This window comes from Theobroma cacao, chromosome 1 (assembly GCF_000208745.1).
Source record: "Theobroma cacao cultivar B97-61/B2 chromosome 1, Criollo_cocoa_genome_V2, whole genome shotgun sequence".
NCBI lineage: Eukaryota > Viridiplantae > Streptophyta > Magnoliopsida > Malvales > Malvaceae > Theobroma > Theobroma cacao.
In genome coordinates this window covers 10626331-10643325 of record NC_030850.1, presented here as the reverse complement: position 1 = coordinate 10643325, position 16995 = coordinate 10626331, and the positions used below count along the sequence as shown (strand labels likewise).

At 33.9% G+C, this 16995-nt stretch overlaps 3 protein-coding genes across 3 annotated transcripts; 1 reads left to right on the top strand and 2 right to left on the bottom strand.

Annotated features, from left to right (window-relative positions):
• On the top strand, window positions 64–2465 carry LOC18612236 (plant-specific TFIIB-related protein PTF2). Its single transcript, XM_007048922.2, has one exon. It carries the CDS (start codon window positions 668–670, stop codon window positions 2243–2245), a length of 1578 nt encoding a protein of 525 aa, XP_007048984.2. The 5' UTR covers window positions 64–667; the 3' UTR covers window positions 2246–2465.
• LOC18612235 (60S ribosomal protein L18a) lies at window positions 3746–6032 on the bottom strand. Its single transcript, XM_007048921.2, has 4 exons — window positions 5919–6032; window positions 5683–5798; window positions 5541–5604; window positions 3746–4293 (listed from the first exon to the last, which is right to left on the bottom strand). Exons 1-4 carry the CDS (start codon window positions 5931–5933, stop codon window positions 3952–3954), a joined length of 537 nt encoding a protein of 178 aa, XP_007048983.1. The 5' UTR covers window positions 5934–6032; the 3' UTR covers window positions 3746–3951.
• Window positions 8622–11447, bottom strand: LOC18612234 (aspartyl protease family protein 2). Its single transcript, XM_018128805.1, has 2 exons — window positions 11149–11447; window positions 8622–10606 (listed from the first exon to the last, which is right to left on the bottom strand). The coding sequence occupies exons 1-2, from the start codon at window positions 11208–11210 to the stop codon at window positions 8875–8877; spliced, it is 1794 nt and encodes a 597-aa protein (XP_017984294.1). The 5' UTR covers window positions 11211–11447; the 3' UTR covers window positions 8622–8874.

Sequence of the window (16995 nt, the reverse complement as noted above, 5' to 3'; positions counted from 1 at the left end):
TACAATAAATTGCTCAACAAGCTGCTGGCCTAGCTCTGGCCTTCCTCAGTTCATTCATGAATACGATGAGAAGATTAAAATCAGGCTATGCAGATTCAGATTGAAAGAAGATAGAAATGTAGGCCATGAAAGGAAAAATTATAGTTTAAGAGCTGAATGGTTATGAACATCAGAAAATTCAGTAGACAAGCAAGCAATTGAGATTTGACTGTCGCGAACTTAAAGGGGAAAATGCAGATAAAGTCCAGCAGCTTGTTTTATAGGTTTCATCCTTGTTCGGGAGCAGATCTCCGTGTTTAGCTTATATTGTTTCTACTCGTCTAAGCGCCATAGGAAGGGACATGAAGTAGAGAGAGAGAGAGAGAGAGAGTTTTCATCTTGTTGATTCCAGCAGGACAGGAGCTTTCCTTTAACTTTTAAGAAATAGTTTAAATCCCTCTTGCCTGCCTCTGCCCATTGCCCTCCCATCCCTCTTTCAGTCGGTGACCGATTCTTCGCGTTAAAATGTCAAAAACATATCCAAATAAAATATTAAAGTTCAGAGTTAGACGAAAAAACCCTTAAAAGCTTTCCAAAATCCCTTTTGAATCCGTAGAGTATATGTTGCAATTTTCGACACAGTTTTTCCCAGCATCCAAACACCATCCTTGGAAAGCCCAAAACCGGAATGTCGTGCAAATGTGGAAGCCGTTCGACCTTCCGCGATGACGTGACCGGCAACCTCGTCTGCTCCGAATGCTACACCGTCCTCGATTTCGACAACTACGACGCCCAAATCGGCGGCATCAACGGTCCCCAAGGCACCAACATCCACATCGGCTACGCAGGTACCGGTTCTCTCTTCAGTTACAAAGACAAGAAAATCTTTCAAGCCAAAACCTTAATCCACGAATACACCTTAAATCTTAACATGTCTTATTCCGAATCCGACGTTACTTCTATGATCAATGAGATTACTGAAGGGCAATTCGGTGGAGGTGATTGGTTTAATGTTTTAATCGGTGCTTCTTGTTATGTTGTTATGAGGAGAGATAATAGGTTTTTGCCCGCTGCGGAGGTCGCGGAGGTTGTTGGTTGTGATGTTTATGAATTAGGTAGGATGATTGCTCGTGTGGTTAAATTTTTGAATTTGACTTTGCCTGAGGTTAGTATCGCGGGTTTGTTTGAAAGAGAGTTGAATAATTCGATGAGGTTGGCAAATGTGGATGGGGAGAAGAAAGAGAGGATGAGGAAACAAGGGATTTTTTTGGTCAACTGTTCAGTCAAGTGGTTTTTGACCACAGGGAGGAGACCACTGCCCATAGTGGCGGCGGTGATGGCGTTTGTGGCAGAGTTGAATGGGGTGGAGGGTTTGAAGATTGAGGATGTAGCGAAGGAGGTTCATGCCACGGTGGCTACTTGTAAGTTGAGATATAAGGAGCTTTTGGAGGCACTTGTCAAGGTTGCACAAGTATTGCCATGGGGGAAAGATGTGACAGTGAAAAATGTGGTCAAGTATGCACCATTTGTGATTCGATATATGGAGATGAAGTCCATGGAAGAACCTGGAGCAGTGGAAAGGGGTGAGAATTTTGATTTGGATGATGTGGTTAGTGAGTGTTTGCGAAAAGTTGCTGAATATGGGGATGACAAGGATTATATTGAAGGTGATTCCCAATATTTTGACGGAAGGGATAGAAGTGAGTTTCCTAGGATATATAATGACAATAATATAGGTAACCTTAAGCTTTCACATGAATGCTTGTCCATGATTTATACAAATTTTTTGAACGAAGTTGATGATGATAGGTTGGAAGGACAAAGTGGAAAGGTTCATGGGAGAAAAAGTAGAGGGCTTGAACTTCATGCATGTAAGGATTGGTGGAGTGGAAAATCGGAATTAAGTAAAAAGCTTCTTCTTAAGCAAATTATGGAGAAAGAAATAGGTTTGGATGCGATGCCACCATCTTTTATTGCTGGTTGCAAGGCAAATGAGAGGAGAAGGAAAAAGATAAATGCTGCTAAGGTGCGGATCAATAAGATCATTGATCCATCCAATTCTGGTTCAGATGGTAGTGGCAATTTTTGCTCTTCAGAAGTTGTTTGTGCTGGGAAAAAGAGAAAGAGAAGACAAGCCAGTGAAATTGATTGGGAAGATTTTGTTATTGAAACCCTCCTCCTGCATCAGGTGAAAGAGGAAGATATTGAGAAAGGGCATTATAAAGCGTTGCTGGGTTTGCATGTCTTCAACTCTGGGATGAAGTGAGAGCTTTCAGTGCAGAAGCATGTTTTTGAGTAACTTGCATCCTTGACTGACTGAATTTTTCTATAGAGCGTTTTGTCCAATTCTTTGTTTGAGCTTTGACAGCAACAGAAAACTTTTTGATACTATTGATGACAAACAGAGAAAGGGAATTTTGAACTCTCTCTCTCTCTCTCTCTCTCTTTTGTAAATCCTTATAATGACATAATCAGATTTTGGAGCATATCTTGTGTTTAAACACTTATACCAAAGAAGAAATTGAATCTCTTATTTTCATTTTTATTATTCTTCCGTAACTTGTTTCTAGATTCTATCTCTAATATAAGAAATTTTGGTATTTAGATTTTTTATTGTGTTTTCTCGTTTAACTTGTGCATTTTTGTTCTTCTGATTGCATACCATCTTATTCCAAAAGCTATGTTTTATACACTGTTCTGTAGGCAGAAGGATGGGAAATTTTGATGCTATTTGGTAAAATACTAGTTGACTTTGAACCCTGTTTCAGTTGTTAATAAGCTTAGATAAGGACTTTTGTTCCAACCCGGCGTTGGCCATCTTCCCACTAGAACCGGGTTCATTGGTTGTTAACATCCTAAAATTAATCTTTTACAAGAGTCTGTACATGGTGAATAAAGTGACCATAATTTTCTAGATTCCTCCAGCTATGTTCTGCTTTGTGGTCAAATAATGTGTCAAAACATACCGTGTGTTTTGACAAGAGTTGCTGCTGTATTTGCATTTGTATTCTCTCAGTTGACTAAAGATTGAGATTTGCCATTACAGATTGTTTCGTTGCCAACATTTCAGTGACCAGACATGGCCTTAAAGTTTGGTGCTTTTCACTTTTTGACTTAAATATTTATACTTGAAAGTTGAAACTGTCACGAATATGGCTATGAAGGAAGTATCAATGCTCAATGTAGAACTGGTAGTAGCATTGCTTTTGCCTGCACATGTTTGCACCCATTCAGTCTCCAAATCTTTTAGGAGAAACTATTGGTGGTGAAGAATATGTTTGAGATTTTTCTCTTTACCACAAGGTATTGTTACCATATGTTCATGAATCAAATGACTTAAAAGGGCCTTTTAAAAATGTTTTCCTCCCTCACCCTTCTTATCATGAAACAAAATGCAATGGCCCTTGAGCCTGTGGATTGCTCGTTGAATGCTTTAAAAATAATCAGCCAATGTGAACTCGTTCAGAAAATGAACTTTGGTTTAGGTCCTAGAACTTGGAAACTTCAGATGCAGATGCTTTACGAGGCAACTTATCAAATACCAGTTGCACCATGCAGGGCATTAAGGGACGGCAACTAAAGGGAAATAGCAACCAAGTGGTTAACAAATTTGTCGACTCCTACGTCCATTGAAGATCTTTACCAGAACCATACAAAGTTGCAGACACACTTCAAATATGATTTAAGGAGGTGAAACTGTAACTATAATATTAAATATCATCTCTTAGCTAGTACGGAGTATTAACACAAACAGCACACTCTCCAATTTTAATAAACATAGCAAATATTATAAATTGTAATTGACCATATTCATCAAATTAAAAGTAAACTTATCAAACCACAAAATCTTCAAAACATGAAGGGATAGAAAGTGAACGTAAAATGCTCAAAAATTGATCTGTCCTCTCAATCTAAGAAGGGAAGTAATCAGCCTAGAAGGCTTAGCCTACCCACAACTAACTATAAAGACAACTACATAAACAAGTTGGGTCTTGATGCCTTGTAAGTTGTCTTAAGCTTCCTGGTAGGTGGCCTAACCTTCTTGAACACGAGTGGGAATTTGATTTTGGAGTTGTGGAACTGCTTGGTGCTGTCCCTCTTGCAAAGTTTTGCTGGGATGGTAGCTGTCTTGATGATTTGAATGCATGGAAACCTCACCCTGTGACGAGATGCCATCTCATTGTACATCTGCTCTACGGCACCATTGAGAGTTGTGTCTCGGTACTCCTTGTACATATTGTGATACCCAGTCCGACTTTGATATCGCAGCCAAATACCATAGTTCTTGATTTTGGTTGGGTTTTTCTCAAATATCTGAGATCACATGTATACATCATGAGAAAATATTGATTTCTGTTCATTACTAGATGTAATTAGAACTATAGCAGTACAGCACAAACCTATTTCACCAACAGGGGAAAATAAAATACTAACGTAAAAACTCCCCAATCAAGTTTATACCCAGCAACAAACTAGATACAGCAGCCACCTTTACAACAACAAATGTCAGTATAAATAGAACACAACTGCACTGCTACTAAAGCACAAGTGCATTGGAACAAGGTTTGAAGGTAAATTAGGGTATAAATAATTATTTTCTTACTTTTATTATCCACTGTGTACATGGGTAAATATGAGTGCATGTTGTCTCCTCTACTCAGCTCTCGCCTGCCTCCCAATAGGTCCAAACTCCCAAACACAAAAGAGTTTGTTCTTTCCTCACAATCTAACAAAAAGTTTTACCTTCACTAGCACTGGTAATTTACTCTGGCCCATCAAATGTCCCAAGAAACCAGGCTCAGATGAATAATTAACTAGCACCAACATTTAGAAATGAAATTAATCATTTAGCACAAAGCTTCTTTTAAATCAAACCAAATTTAACTGGCCCGGAGAATTTTGAGCTTAAAATGATTCGAACTTCAAGTCAGAGCAGAACATGGCAGATTTCTTTAAAACACAATTCCTTGTCCAAAATGCCACACCAAATAAAGCACACAAACTAACTCAAGCAGCTCAAAAGGTCTAACTCCAACCATATGGAAATCATTCCCTCATAGGAAGAGAGACTCGGCTGAACTAAACCCAAAGATATAAGATAGACCTACTTCTTTCAGCACTGGCAACTCTACATCCAGTATATGGCAAAGAAAGCAACCAAATTGGAAAGGAACGTAATGCCTAAGAAGTCCAAGATCTCTTTCTTTTTTAAAATAAAATAATGAACACATGGGGGAAAGGCTTTTAAGGTGTTTTTCCTCCTAAAATATATGCATGAGATAACCTCTTAACTTACAGTAATGTGATTAAAACTGTGTTCAACACCTAACTGCAAGTCACTCTTAACTTCAAATTATGAATGAACAATATAAGTCAAGCATTTAGCTGAAAATTTGGATCATTTATCCAGACTTCTAAATACAGTAGGAAAAGTTTATTGAACACAATAAACATAAGATAGAGTAACGTAGCCTACATATTGAAATGCATTGCAATAAATATAAGCTATTGTGGGGTTCATAATTTCAAAAGAGATGTAAAGGGCAGGAAAGGGTTAATACCTCATTGATAGCCAAAACTTGTCCATTGCTTTTCTTCACTTTCTTCAGCTTCCTCAAGAAATACCTAAAGTAAAAGACAAAGACATCAAGAAACAAACCAACAAAAAAGCCAAATAGAATATGTAAAATTTAGTTTACAGACCAAAACTTGGATTTGGCACGGACTTCGTTAGTGGCCCAAAGCTTCATACGGTAAATCTTGGGATGCTCATCTGCTTCTGTTGGGAGACCTCTCCCCACTACCTGGTACTGGTGATACTGTTTTTGTTTTTTTTTTTTAATATAAGAAAAAGGAAAAGAAAATCAGAACCCAAAATCCCAACACCATTTCATCACCAAAAAGACACAAAATAATATGAAAATTGACTGTTAACTCACCCTGAAGGAAACCATTTTTGGAGCACTGAAGAGAAGAAGAGAAGCTGCCGCTCGCTGCTTACTTTCTTATGGTTTCTCCCTCTGCTTCTCCCTGGCAGCGGTCGGATTAAAAACCCTACTTTCCTTCTTGTAAACTAGGGTGGGCGTACATGGGCCACAGGATGACCCAAGCTCACACTCCCTTCAGTTGCTTCTTTTTTGTGATAGAAAGCCCAAAAATACATGCCTACTGCCAACTCTCTCAGCCCAGTTTGGCATTGCAATTTATTTTATTTTATTTTTGGGTTCATGCTTCCAAGAAAATGTAGTGATTAATCAAATGCAGGTCAAATGGCAATATCAAAAGGCTCCCATTCTTTTTATAAATAAAAAAGGAAAAAAGAATAATGCGAAGAATTGGTTTTCAAAAAATAATATTAATTATTTAATTTGCCTAAATCACAAATCTTCTTGGGCTCAAATTATCTGGTAAGGCCCAGCCCTTAGATATTAAATACCCTAAAAGATTGTTAAGCCCAAAAGATTCCACTGTTTTTTCTTGTTTTTCTTTTCATGTTTTGTTTGGGTTTTTTGTTTTTTGGATAATTTTAAAGACTTACTCCTCGTGTTGCCCTAATGCATTCAAAATGTTACTCTCAAAATACTAAGATTTATATATATATATATATATAAACTACTAAAATTTTTAATAACCATTTAGATACATTTTCAGTAACTTCATATTTGATTTTAGTAATCTAAATTACTGGAATATTGCATACATATTACTGAAATTTTTTATATTTGTGTTGTTACGTGTGATAGAGTGGTGGAACTATTAAGTGTTAAGGGTTGGGTTTGTAATGATATGTTACTTGAAAAATTATTCATAAGCATTTGCTTCTAGCATCAACATGACGTAACAAGTGATTAAGACAATAGGCAAGTTGTAGGAGGTTTGTATTAGGGGGAAATATCCAGCAGTTAAAAATCCACACACACACCCAAAAAACAGAAGGGGGGGGGGGGGGGGGCTATTCTTAGAAAGTTCCTAAATCATACGTAATGACTTAATTTTCAATATGCGTGGAGATAGAAGATAGTCCAATCTTGGGTGGAAATATGGAATCTGCTTAAGCATCCATCCCTTGACCAGGATGGGATTGGAGGGGTGGATGGATGGATACCTAATGCGGCTATTGGTTTTGATGGGATGACGATTGCAAGTAAGCGCTCGCCATCCACGCTTTGAAAACTGTCTTTGTTGAATTCTCTCTTGATCACATCATTTACAATTACACATTCTCTCTGCCTCCAACCACACCTCGTGCTTTTCTCAAAACCACATTCCACAGCTTCAACATCTACCTTTGGATTGCACAAATTCAACGTTATTTTCGTTTTATGAATCAAGATTCGAATATGAAAATTTCAAATTTTAATCATTAAGATGTCTCGTTAACAAATATGAATTAATCAGATTGAGTCATACAAAGATTACTGTTTAAATTTGGACCATGTCACTAGATATTCCAATCATAAATTAAAGCATCGAACTCTTTCATATTAGAAGTGCAAGTAAATCATGAACTCAGATCAGAGGGACTAAGGGAATATTATGAAGACTTTGATAATACCCTCCAATCAGTGCAGCCATGTTTGAATATTTTAATGGTTAGTTTAAATGACTCATGAATCTAATAAGAGTTTTATTTTATTTTTTTTTCACAATTTATTAGTATGACATAGTATGCAAATAATTCAATGAGTAGTTGATTCCGTGCTACATCTTATTCAATCCATAATTGAGTCTAATAGAGTCAAATTTGAGATTAGTGCAATCATTTTTCTTAATCAAGCTGGGAGCTGGGAGTCCTTATCTCACATCCAAAGAATGAAGAGATGGACAATGAACATCGTTTTTGGAGCCGCAAAGTTTGTAAAATGTAAAGCCAAAAGTATAGCCCTTGACTAGCATAAAGCAGCTTTGGTTGTGAACTGGAACAACTTTTGAAAGGAAATTTAGAAGGGAAGGTTCCCAGCATTTCAAGTAATCCATGCAAAGTACAAGAGAATAGCTTCTCCCATGAACACCATGACAAGCAGCAACATGTTTTTTTCAAAAAGTTGAACAGCAGACATGATAAGACTATCTCACCATTCATACACAAGGTAATCCGACCACATGTCTGAAAGTTCTAACTTGAATTGGGCTTAGTTAATGGAGCAAACAAAATTAGCATCACAACAAATGAGTCCAAAAAAACATTAAAGTTTCTGGGTGTTAGGAGGTCAGCAGGAACAGCGAATTGCTCTGATGGTGATGCCCCCACCACCAAAGAAAAAAAAAAAGGATACAGAGAAAAGGGAAAATGAAATGAGATAGGAATAAAGAAAGTATGGTGCACACCTAACTGTTGACCAGTCTTAAATAATATGACTGTAATACAGTTACACACCCCTAACAGTTGACCCGTTCTTTATCCGTATCAACAATATATAAAATATTGGGAAATTAAGCAAAATAACATTCTACCATTCCTTGTAAGAATAAATTACAACCTAACAGGAGCTGAAATTATATATTTATACTAGAGAAAGTTGGAGCAATCAGAAGAAGACACAAGTCCCAGACAGCGAGTCCAAAACCAGTTACAGTAAAGCACTTACAGGCAAGTAGAGATTCCATAGAACAATTGTATGATAATATTCCTGCATTCAAGGTAGTGAAATCTAACGTATGAAGGCATTTACCAGTAACTGCTTTGATTATACAACAATTCAAGAATGCATTGTACATTTATGTGTAACTGACCTGTAGTCAATTTTATCATCTGAACCTTACAAAAAGAAATATAATGAATCTAAGTTTTCGTATGTTACCTCTATTTTTGAAAGGAAAACTAAAAAGAATATCCCCCTCCAGAAACTCCATGTTTGCAGTTTCTATCCTACCACCTTAACTCTAAACAAGATTTCAAACATCTGCACACTTCATTGGTGCATATCCCAGTCTAGACTTCTTTGTGTCATACAAGATATGGAAATTCTGCTGCTGATAGTTTCCAATAATTGAAAGGGCTGATCGTGGAGTCCCCAAAATTGCCAAACAAACAACATCCTCTTCAAGCCAGATGAAGTAGTTCTCAACTGGGAAATTCCATACGGCTCCATCAACAAACTGAATCCCAAAATCAGGCAGCTCCACATTTTCAACTCCAGACACATTGTAACAAGGATCCAAGACTGGAAAATCTTTCAAAACTGGATATCCTTTTGTTTTCTTCACAAATGCGTCCTTAATAATCTGATAAGTAGGGTCTGCAAAATAACTTAGAGTAGTACCCGAATCAATGATTGTACCACCAGCACCATCAGCTGACAGCTGCCATGTCTCCTCTGGTATATTCAACACCTCTCCTCCAACAATGACTGATTTTATCTGGACATAGTAAAATGTATCAACAGAATTTTCCTTGCCAGCAACCAATGCTGTGAAATTCAAGTTCGGGTGGCTCAGAAGATCTTTGTCTTCCCCAAAAATCAACTTGCTGCTGACATTGGCATCACTGTTTCGATCAACAAGACAATAAGAAAAAGAATGACCGTATAGTGATTGCAGCTGAGAGGCAAACGAGAGAGGTCCTCTCCCAAGCCCCAACAACCCTGCAGCACCATGGAAGAGGCCTCTATTCCAATGGCCACAACCAAACATCACATTCTCCACCTGTCTAAATTCTGATTTCCCACTAGGCGATGTGAGATTGACAGTAAATGTCTCAACTGCAAAATCACCAGTCGTATTGGAACTATCCCCATACCAATAATAGTAAGGACACGTTTGATTCTCAGCTTTGCAAGGCTGAGGAGGATCAGGTGATGAAACCAACTGACACCTAGGATCGTGGCAACTTATATTCCTAAAGGAACTTGACTCCCTAGGATCATAATGAGGCCCATTTTGCTCGAAACAATCATAACAAGGAACACATTGAATCCAATTAAGGTCACTACCAGTATCAAGTATCAAAGAGAAGTGTTTGGGAGGAGTACCAACAAACACATCAATAAAATACTCTCCTGAGCCAAGACTCACACCAGACTCCAAAGTTGCCACAAGCTGGCCAGGAACCCCACTTGTATAGGGTTCTGGCGCTGCTGCTTTTTCAACCACAGGCTTCAAATGCTGCTTTGATTGCTTCCTATCATTGTTTAGCCTTGAAATGACATTTTGGTTCTTCTTCTCAATGACCCTTGTACGAAATGTGCGAATTCTGGTCAAATCCCTCATCGTTGACTCCAAAACAGAATTTTTAGGCTCAGCCTTCCCATCTATCTGCCTATGCTTCAAGTGCAGCTTCACTGACTTCTTTGGTTTTTGTTGTTCATCTTCCTCATCCTCATCGTCAAGATAAGAACTTACTTCTTGGGAAGCTATCTTTTGCGATGGTTTTGCTTTCTTCTGTTTTGATAGGCTGCAACCACTGTTGCTTGTTGAAGAAGAAACTGCATTGAAGCTCATGTGGTCAGGGAGTTCGATGCCAGTAAGCGTGGAGATGTTGGAATTTCCATTTTTGATGTGATCATGATGCACTCTAGCAATTGCTTCAAAAGCACCAGAGGAAATTGAAAGAAGAAGAAGAAGAAGACTTAGAGAAACTTTCACCAACATTGCACTGATCTTCTCTTGTTTGGTCACAAAGAAAATCCTACATGAAATGAAAAACAAGACCCCAAAAGCTGAAAAAAGTCTCAAAATTTAAGGCCTAGCTGGTGAGAGGAAAATCAGGAATCTTTCTTCCGATTCAATAACAAAGAAGAGTATAAGCACAAAAACGCAGAAACAGGACACCAAAACAAAGAAAAACAAATGAGAAACAAAAGGCAAGACTCAAGAAAACCAAAACCCAGAAAGAAAAAAATACTTTAAATTGTTGAGGCTTTTTTTAGAGAAGAGAAACAAAATTTCTGGGATAAAAAAAAAATGATGGCAGAGGAAATGGAAACCTAAGCAAATAAGAAGGCAAAGGCAAAGGGAGAAGCCTTCAGGTAAAGAAGAAAAATGGAGGCTTTTTTGGCTGGTGGTGGTCTGCTTAGAATCAGTGTTAAAGACTTTGAATCAAAACAAAAGAAAAAGAAAAGGAAAAGTCTACTTTCCAAAAACGCGGTTTCATATGGAAAAAATAAATGCACCGAAAATTACCAACTAATTAATATATACTTTAGAGAAAGAAAAAAAATGTGATTTTACCTGGTCTTCTCGTTGATGGGTTTCTTCCTCTCTGTTTCCTGCTCCATTAGTTTAAACTTCATTTGGCTTTTAACTACTAAAAATACCTGTCCTTTCACGAAAGCCAGTTCACATTTACAGCTTTCTCAAAACATTTCAACCATGGCCAAGTCAAAGCAAATGCCTCACTCGTTTCTATATTTCCTCGCTCTTGGGTCTTGGCCTTGGGGTTTTTACTTGGTAAAACTCTCATCACCACAGTTTTCTTTTTTCTTTTCTTCTTCAGGTAAAGGTTTGATATTACGCCATGGGTATACTCTATTTTTTAAAGCGCAAATCTTTTCATTCTGACTAAACAAACAAAGGAGAATACAAAACCGCGTGGAGCTTCAGTTTTACGCACATCTCCAGACTCCAAAGGCGATGAAAAAATTACTCGCAAGTTGAAAAAGTAGGAGGCCATTTTTTCAGTCGCTAATATATTTAATAAACATATTATTACATTCTAATCTTATTCGAGGAGTTTAATTTTTTTTTTTTGTCTACATGTAAAATATATAGGTTTTTTGTTTAGAACTTAATAAATATACAAGTTCGGCAAATTAAACATCAACAATCCATTACTCTCTTTCCAAAAACTTTTAAAAAGTCAACAATCCAAATTCAGAAAAAAAAAATAATGAAAGCTCAACTTAATATGATCAAAATCTAAAATAATTTAAATTTGGATTAATTTTATATGTGAAATAACCTAAAATTTAAATTGTGTAAAAAAAATTTAATCTTTTCTCAGTTCGAACTTTTAATTTGATTAGAAAATAATAAATATAGTAGAAATAATTAACAAATATGACTTGAATTGACTCAAATTCAATTAATTCTCTAAATTGAAACCCAAAGCATCATGGACCTGAATTTTAAAAAGATTTATATTTGAAATGACATATAAGAGAGTAATCCGAAGCTATAATGATATGAATTTTAGATAATTTAATTCAAAATAATCCACTTAAACTTAACTTAATCCACTCAATTCGCACCGTCACCTAAATATATATTTAAAAATATGAAAACCAACATGAAGATAGTTAGAGCAAGATGCAATCAAATCCATGCATGGGAAAATTGGCTTCTCAATATGCTTGGTGGTTAAAACAAAAAAAAAAAAGAATGCTTATTCGAATATTAATTTTTAAGTTAAAAATTTATGTAGTTATCATTGTTGTTAAATCAAATATTTGAAATGTGAAATTATGTTTGTTTGTTTTTCTTCTCAATTTAATTTTTCAATTGACAATGGGTACGTGCTCATGGGCAACTCTATTATTCCTTTGGCAATAGGGAGAATTCAAAGATGGGAATTCATTTATTTATTTATTTTACAGTTTAAACTTTTTCGTTCCTTTATTTTCGTCTTTTAATAAGTTCTTTTCCATGCCCTTTTTCATTTTATTTTAGGTTGTATTTATACAAAGTTTGATTAATTTATTCAATAGTTGGACCATTTTCTAACCAACAAATATATATACATATATATTAGTACAGTGACCAAAAGAGTCACTAATTATTAATTAATTAAACATTAAAACAAGCTAAAACAAACCATTGGGATAGAATAAAAAGACCCTTCTTAAGTTCGATTGAAAATACATATCTTTTGAGATTTGGTTGAACATACGTTTACTCTCTTGAAAAAAAATAATAGTGTTAATTATTAAATTAATTTTAAATGAAAATATAGGTATATTGCTTTGTTATTTATTTGTTCACTTTATATTGTTAGGATAATTATATAAATTATTTAGGGAAAATTATTATACAATATTATTATTTGGTTAAACTATAATAATGTTATTAGAGTTATAGTGTAACACTATTACTTAGAACTAGAATATGAATAAGATTATATATATGTAATTTAGATTTTCTCAATACATTCTATATAACTTATACAGTTTTTTGTTATACAAAAATTTTTCTTTTTCTAACATGGTATTGGAGTCACTTGATTAGTTGTTCATGTATTAACCTTTTTTGTTATTGCAATTTATTTGACACAATGACACGTCCGTCACTATACGTTCTTGTAACATCATTTATACGTCAATTATTTATATCGTATTTTGCCACATCATTCAACTTGTACCATGTTTGTCTATTTAAAATTAACTTTAATAATTAATAAAATTACTTATTCGAGAGGTGAGCGCATTTGTTTATCAAACTTGGAGAAAGTCTTTGTATTTTCCTAGAATATTTAGATTGATTGACTTTGTGACGTGACTTTTGGAAATGGAGTTTTTAAAAGAGTAAAAATCTATTACCTAAACAATGTATTGCACTTGGAGTGCAATCCTAACATTCACATTATCAAAAACTTTGAATAATCTCTGAGTATTGAAAAATTATTCAACTTGGGTCTTTAGAAAATGCAATAACTAATTGTGAGATAGGGAATAATTTAATATAGCAAGTAGAATATAAAAAATAAATAATTGATGGCGATAACATACGCACATTTACTTTAATAAAGTTATTCAAATTTCGATGTCTTGTTATTAATTTAATTGTTGAGACAGTAAAAAATAAGAATAAATATTAAAAAATTAAAAATTTCGTAATTAAGAAAAAACTTTTTTACTTTCTCTCTTTTAATGAAAGGATCATCGATCCGATCCAATTTAAATTCACTTGACTATCATAGTAAATGCTCGTTTGATTGAAATATTAAAAGAAAATGGTAGTGTGTATAAATTAAAAGAATGTTAAAAACATGACCTTTTGGGTAAGCAAAAGTCAATTTTGACTAAGTTCGGACAACATTCGTCTGGATGGATGTTCCATTGGACCATGATTTGTTCCCTTTAAGATCAAAGCTTGTTTGGTTGGGTTTGAAATTGATGATATTGATAAAGGCAAAAAAAAAATAAATACATTATTAAGCAATATCAACATCCATAAAACCTAAAAATTTAAAAGTGTGAGACTAAAATGGATCCAATTTATTTATAATAATAATAATAATAATAATAATAATAATAATCTAATGATAGAAGAATTATTTCATATCAATTTCGACAATTAATGTCGTGAGCGGGACGAAGAAGGACTTAATTGCATAAACTTAAGTTTAGCGGTTAAATCCAAAGAGATCAAAAAGGGCAATTTGTTCATGGACTCTAATTTCTCAATTCTCACCAATTTAACAAAAAAAAATGGTGGATGAATGTCTCTCATTAATTTCTTTGTGGAATGTTGAAAGACCCAAAGCCAAAACCTTATGAAGATAGAAATATGAACACAAATATCTAGGGGCGTAAATGCCATTTGCCATAAATTTTGATGAAAATGGTTTTTTAAATTGCCAAAATGGCTTTGGGCATTGGTTGGTTTGGGTTGGTGACCGCAGGCAAAGACTATAATATGATTGAAATAAGCACGGGGGAATGTGAGGGGGCACTCGCTACCACCATCACCTAAGAAGCCACGTCACCAATCTTCGACTTGTTGCCACAAGTTGCCTGACTTCACGTGTGACCTGATAATATAATGAAAATTTATTACTTGTGGGATTTGACTTCTCAAACACATGATAGCCCAAACTCCACGTGGCAACAAAGAGGAAAATAGTTGGCTTTGGTGGTGCTTCTTGGTTTTTTTATCATTTTTTGCTAAAAAAATAAAAAGTACATTTGGAAAAATAATTTAATATTTATTGAGCTGATAATATTATGATTCTACTGATATTAATTACTTACATTATACAATGATGTGCGTTCTAATTATTTAACTATTTTAATTAATTTTCAGTTTTATTTTTACACGTCTCTTTGATGTCAAAGTATTTTTTGAAAAATCAAAAAAATAAATAATAAATAATGAAAGAAAGTAAGCAACAATAAGAAAGACTTTTATTTTTTTTACTTCTATTTTTGTTATATTTATACAATTATTATTTAAACGTGATTATTTATCCATCTATCTATTCATTTATATAGATGCATATGTGCTACCTTTGATAATATAAAAATCTTCAAATAAAGTTATTGTATGTTTATTGATTATTTGACTAAATAACAATATTAAAATATACTTATGATTTTAAGAGACAAAAATAACAAGACCAGATTTTGGTGAGGTATTTTTTTATATATCATACCTCTTCTATTCCTTTGTTGCACAATTTTAAACGGTATAATATCTAAAAAAATCTTTAAATTATTTTAAAAAATTTAAATAAATTTTTATATTTTTACTACGTGTAATTAAATTTTTATATTTTTATTGTAAGTTTAAAAAGTTATTATATTTTTATTTTAAATCAAATAAATATTATGATTAATTTAATTAAAATATTATTTATCGTTTTATGTCACGTGTAGTTGACTTGACATACAAACATATCATAATTAATGATAACATGATATACTAATTTGATATAATAATATAATCATATGACTTTTTTTATCTTCCACATTAACATTATTTCAACGTTATATGATTTGATTAATGATAATTAGTTAATTATTTATATTTGTTTGATCTAAAATAATAATATAAAGATTTAATTAAATATAATAAAAAAATAAAAATTTATTTAAATTTTTATAAATAATTTAAAATTTTATTTAAATATTATATTATTTTTAATATAAAAAATATTTTATAAAAAAATAAATGGATGAAGGGCATTTTTATCTAAAGAAGCCTTTGAGATCAAGCCGAAAGCCATCTTTCATGTTCACCTAAACATCAGGTGGCTGGTTTTGCGTTGGAAAAAGAGAGGTTACGTCGCTTCTTATGGCCTCGAGTTTTGGAAGGCGATTGTTGGAGTGACGGCCCTTACCGTTTCCCCCAATAAGCACATGACAATGCTTTCATACTGGGGACTGCTATATTAATGTTCTCGCCTTGTGGGCTATCGTGCTTAGTTTTTGTCCTAGAGGTGTTCACATACCGGGTTATCCTTTTAGTTTCGTGGGTCCGGTTTTCATCATCAGGCGACTTTGGATATAGGCAGGGCTCGTCTAACTTATTTAATTAGCAAAATATTATAGATTTATTAATTTTATATAAAAAATAAATTATTATTTTAAATAATAAAATAATTAGTTAAAAAGGACAAGTTGAGTAGAATTTGGATTTGACTTTTTGAAAAAAAAAAGGATTGGTGGGATTGGCTTGGATCCATGTACATCTCTATGATTCTTGTCTATTGTTTTCTCTTTCACCTTTTTTTTATCAAATTAATTTTAATTTATGATATTTCATATGTCTTTGTTAAAATCAAAATATCAAATTATATAATGCTTATTTTGTTAAATTAAGCATCCAAAGAAATGAAGCAGCAGTCCAGTAGGATCATGAAGCCCGTAAACATTTATTTCTTATAGCTCCTTTTTTGCCCTTCCAAAGAAACAAAATTATCCACAACTATAGTTGATCTAAATGCCCTGTTAAATGCAACTATTATGCATTCAAATTGTTGAATTTTATTGCCAAAAGCTTAGATTAATAGTAGATAATTAACTTAATATGTGATAGATAATCATATTCTGGAATCACGTCAGAAATAAAATAGGTAATCGTAAAAAACTATAGAATTACAAAACGTGGAGGAGTTCAAATGGTGGTCAATATGGATGATCCCCTCACATATATATTGTCATAATTGTGTTTTGGTAGAAATTTAATGATCTTACATGGCACTGATCTTAAAATCATCAAAAGTGATTAGGTATTTGTACCTAGGGATAATCTATTTTACGTTTAAAAGAAGAGTAAACAACATTTTACACCAAGACGGAGTGTTTCGTAAAATCGATTCTGGATATTTTTATCCTTGTTATGTGTGAAAAAAAAAAGTAC

Coding starts and splice junctions, on each gene's coding strand:
- LOC18612234 (XM_018128805.1), bottom strand. CDS start 11,210: ATGAAGTTTAAACTAATGGAGCAGGAAACAGAGAGGAAGAAACCCATC. Junction 10,607..11,148: donor CCCATCAACGAGAAGACCAG/GTAAAATCACAT, acceptor CATTTCATGTAG/GATTTTCTTTGTGACCAAAC.
- LOC18612235 (XM_007048921.2), bottom strand. Junction 5,605..5,682: donor CGTGCCAAATCCAAGTTTTG/GTCTGTAAACTA, acceptor CTTTTACTTTAG/GTATTTCTTGAGGAAGCTGA. Junction 4,294..5,540: donor AAGTTTTGGCTATCAATGAG/GTATTAACCCTT, acceptor ATGTGATCTCAG/ATATTTGAGAAAAACCCAAC.
- LOC18612236 (XM_007048922.2), top strand. CDS start 668: ATGTCGTGCAAATGTGGAAGCCGTTCGACCTTCCGCGATGACGTGACC.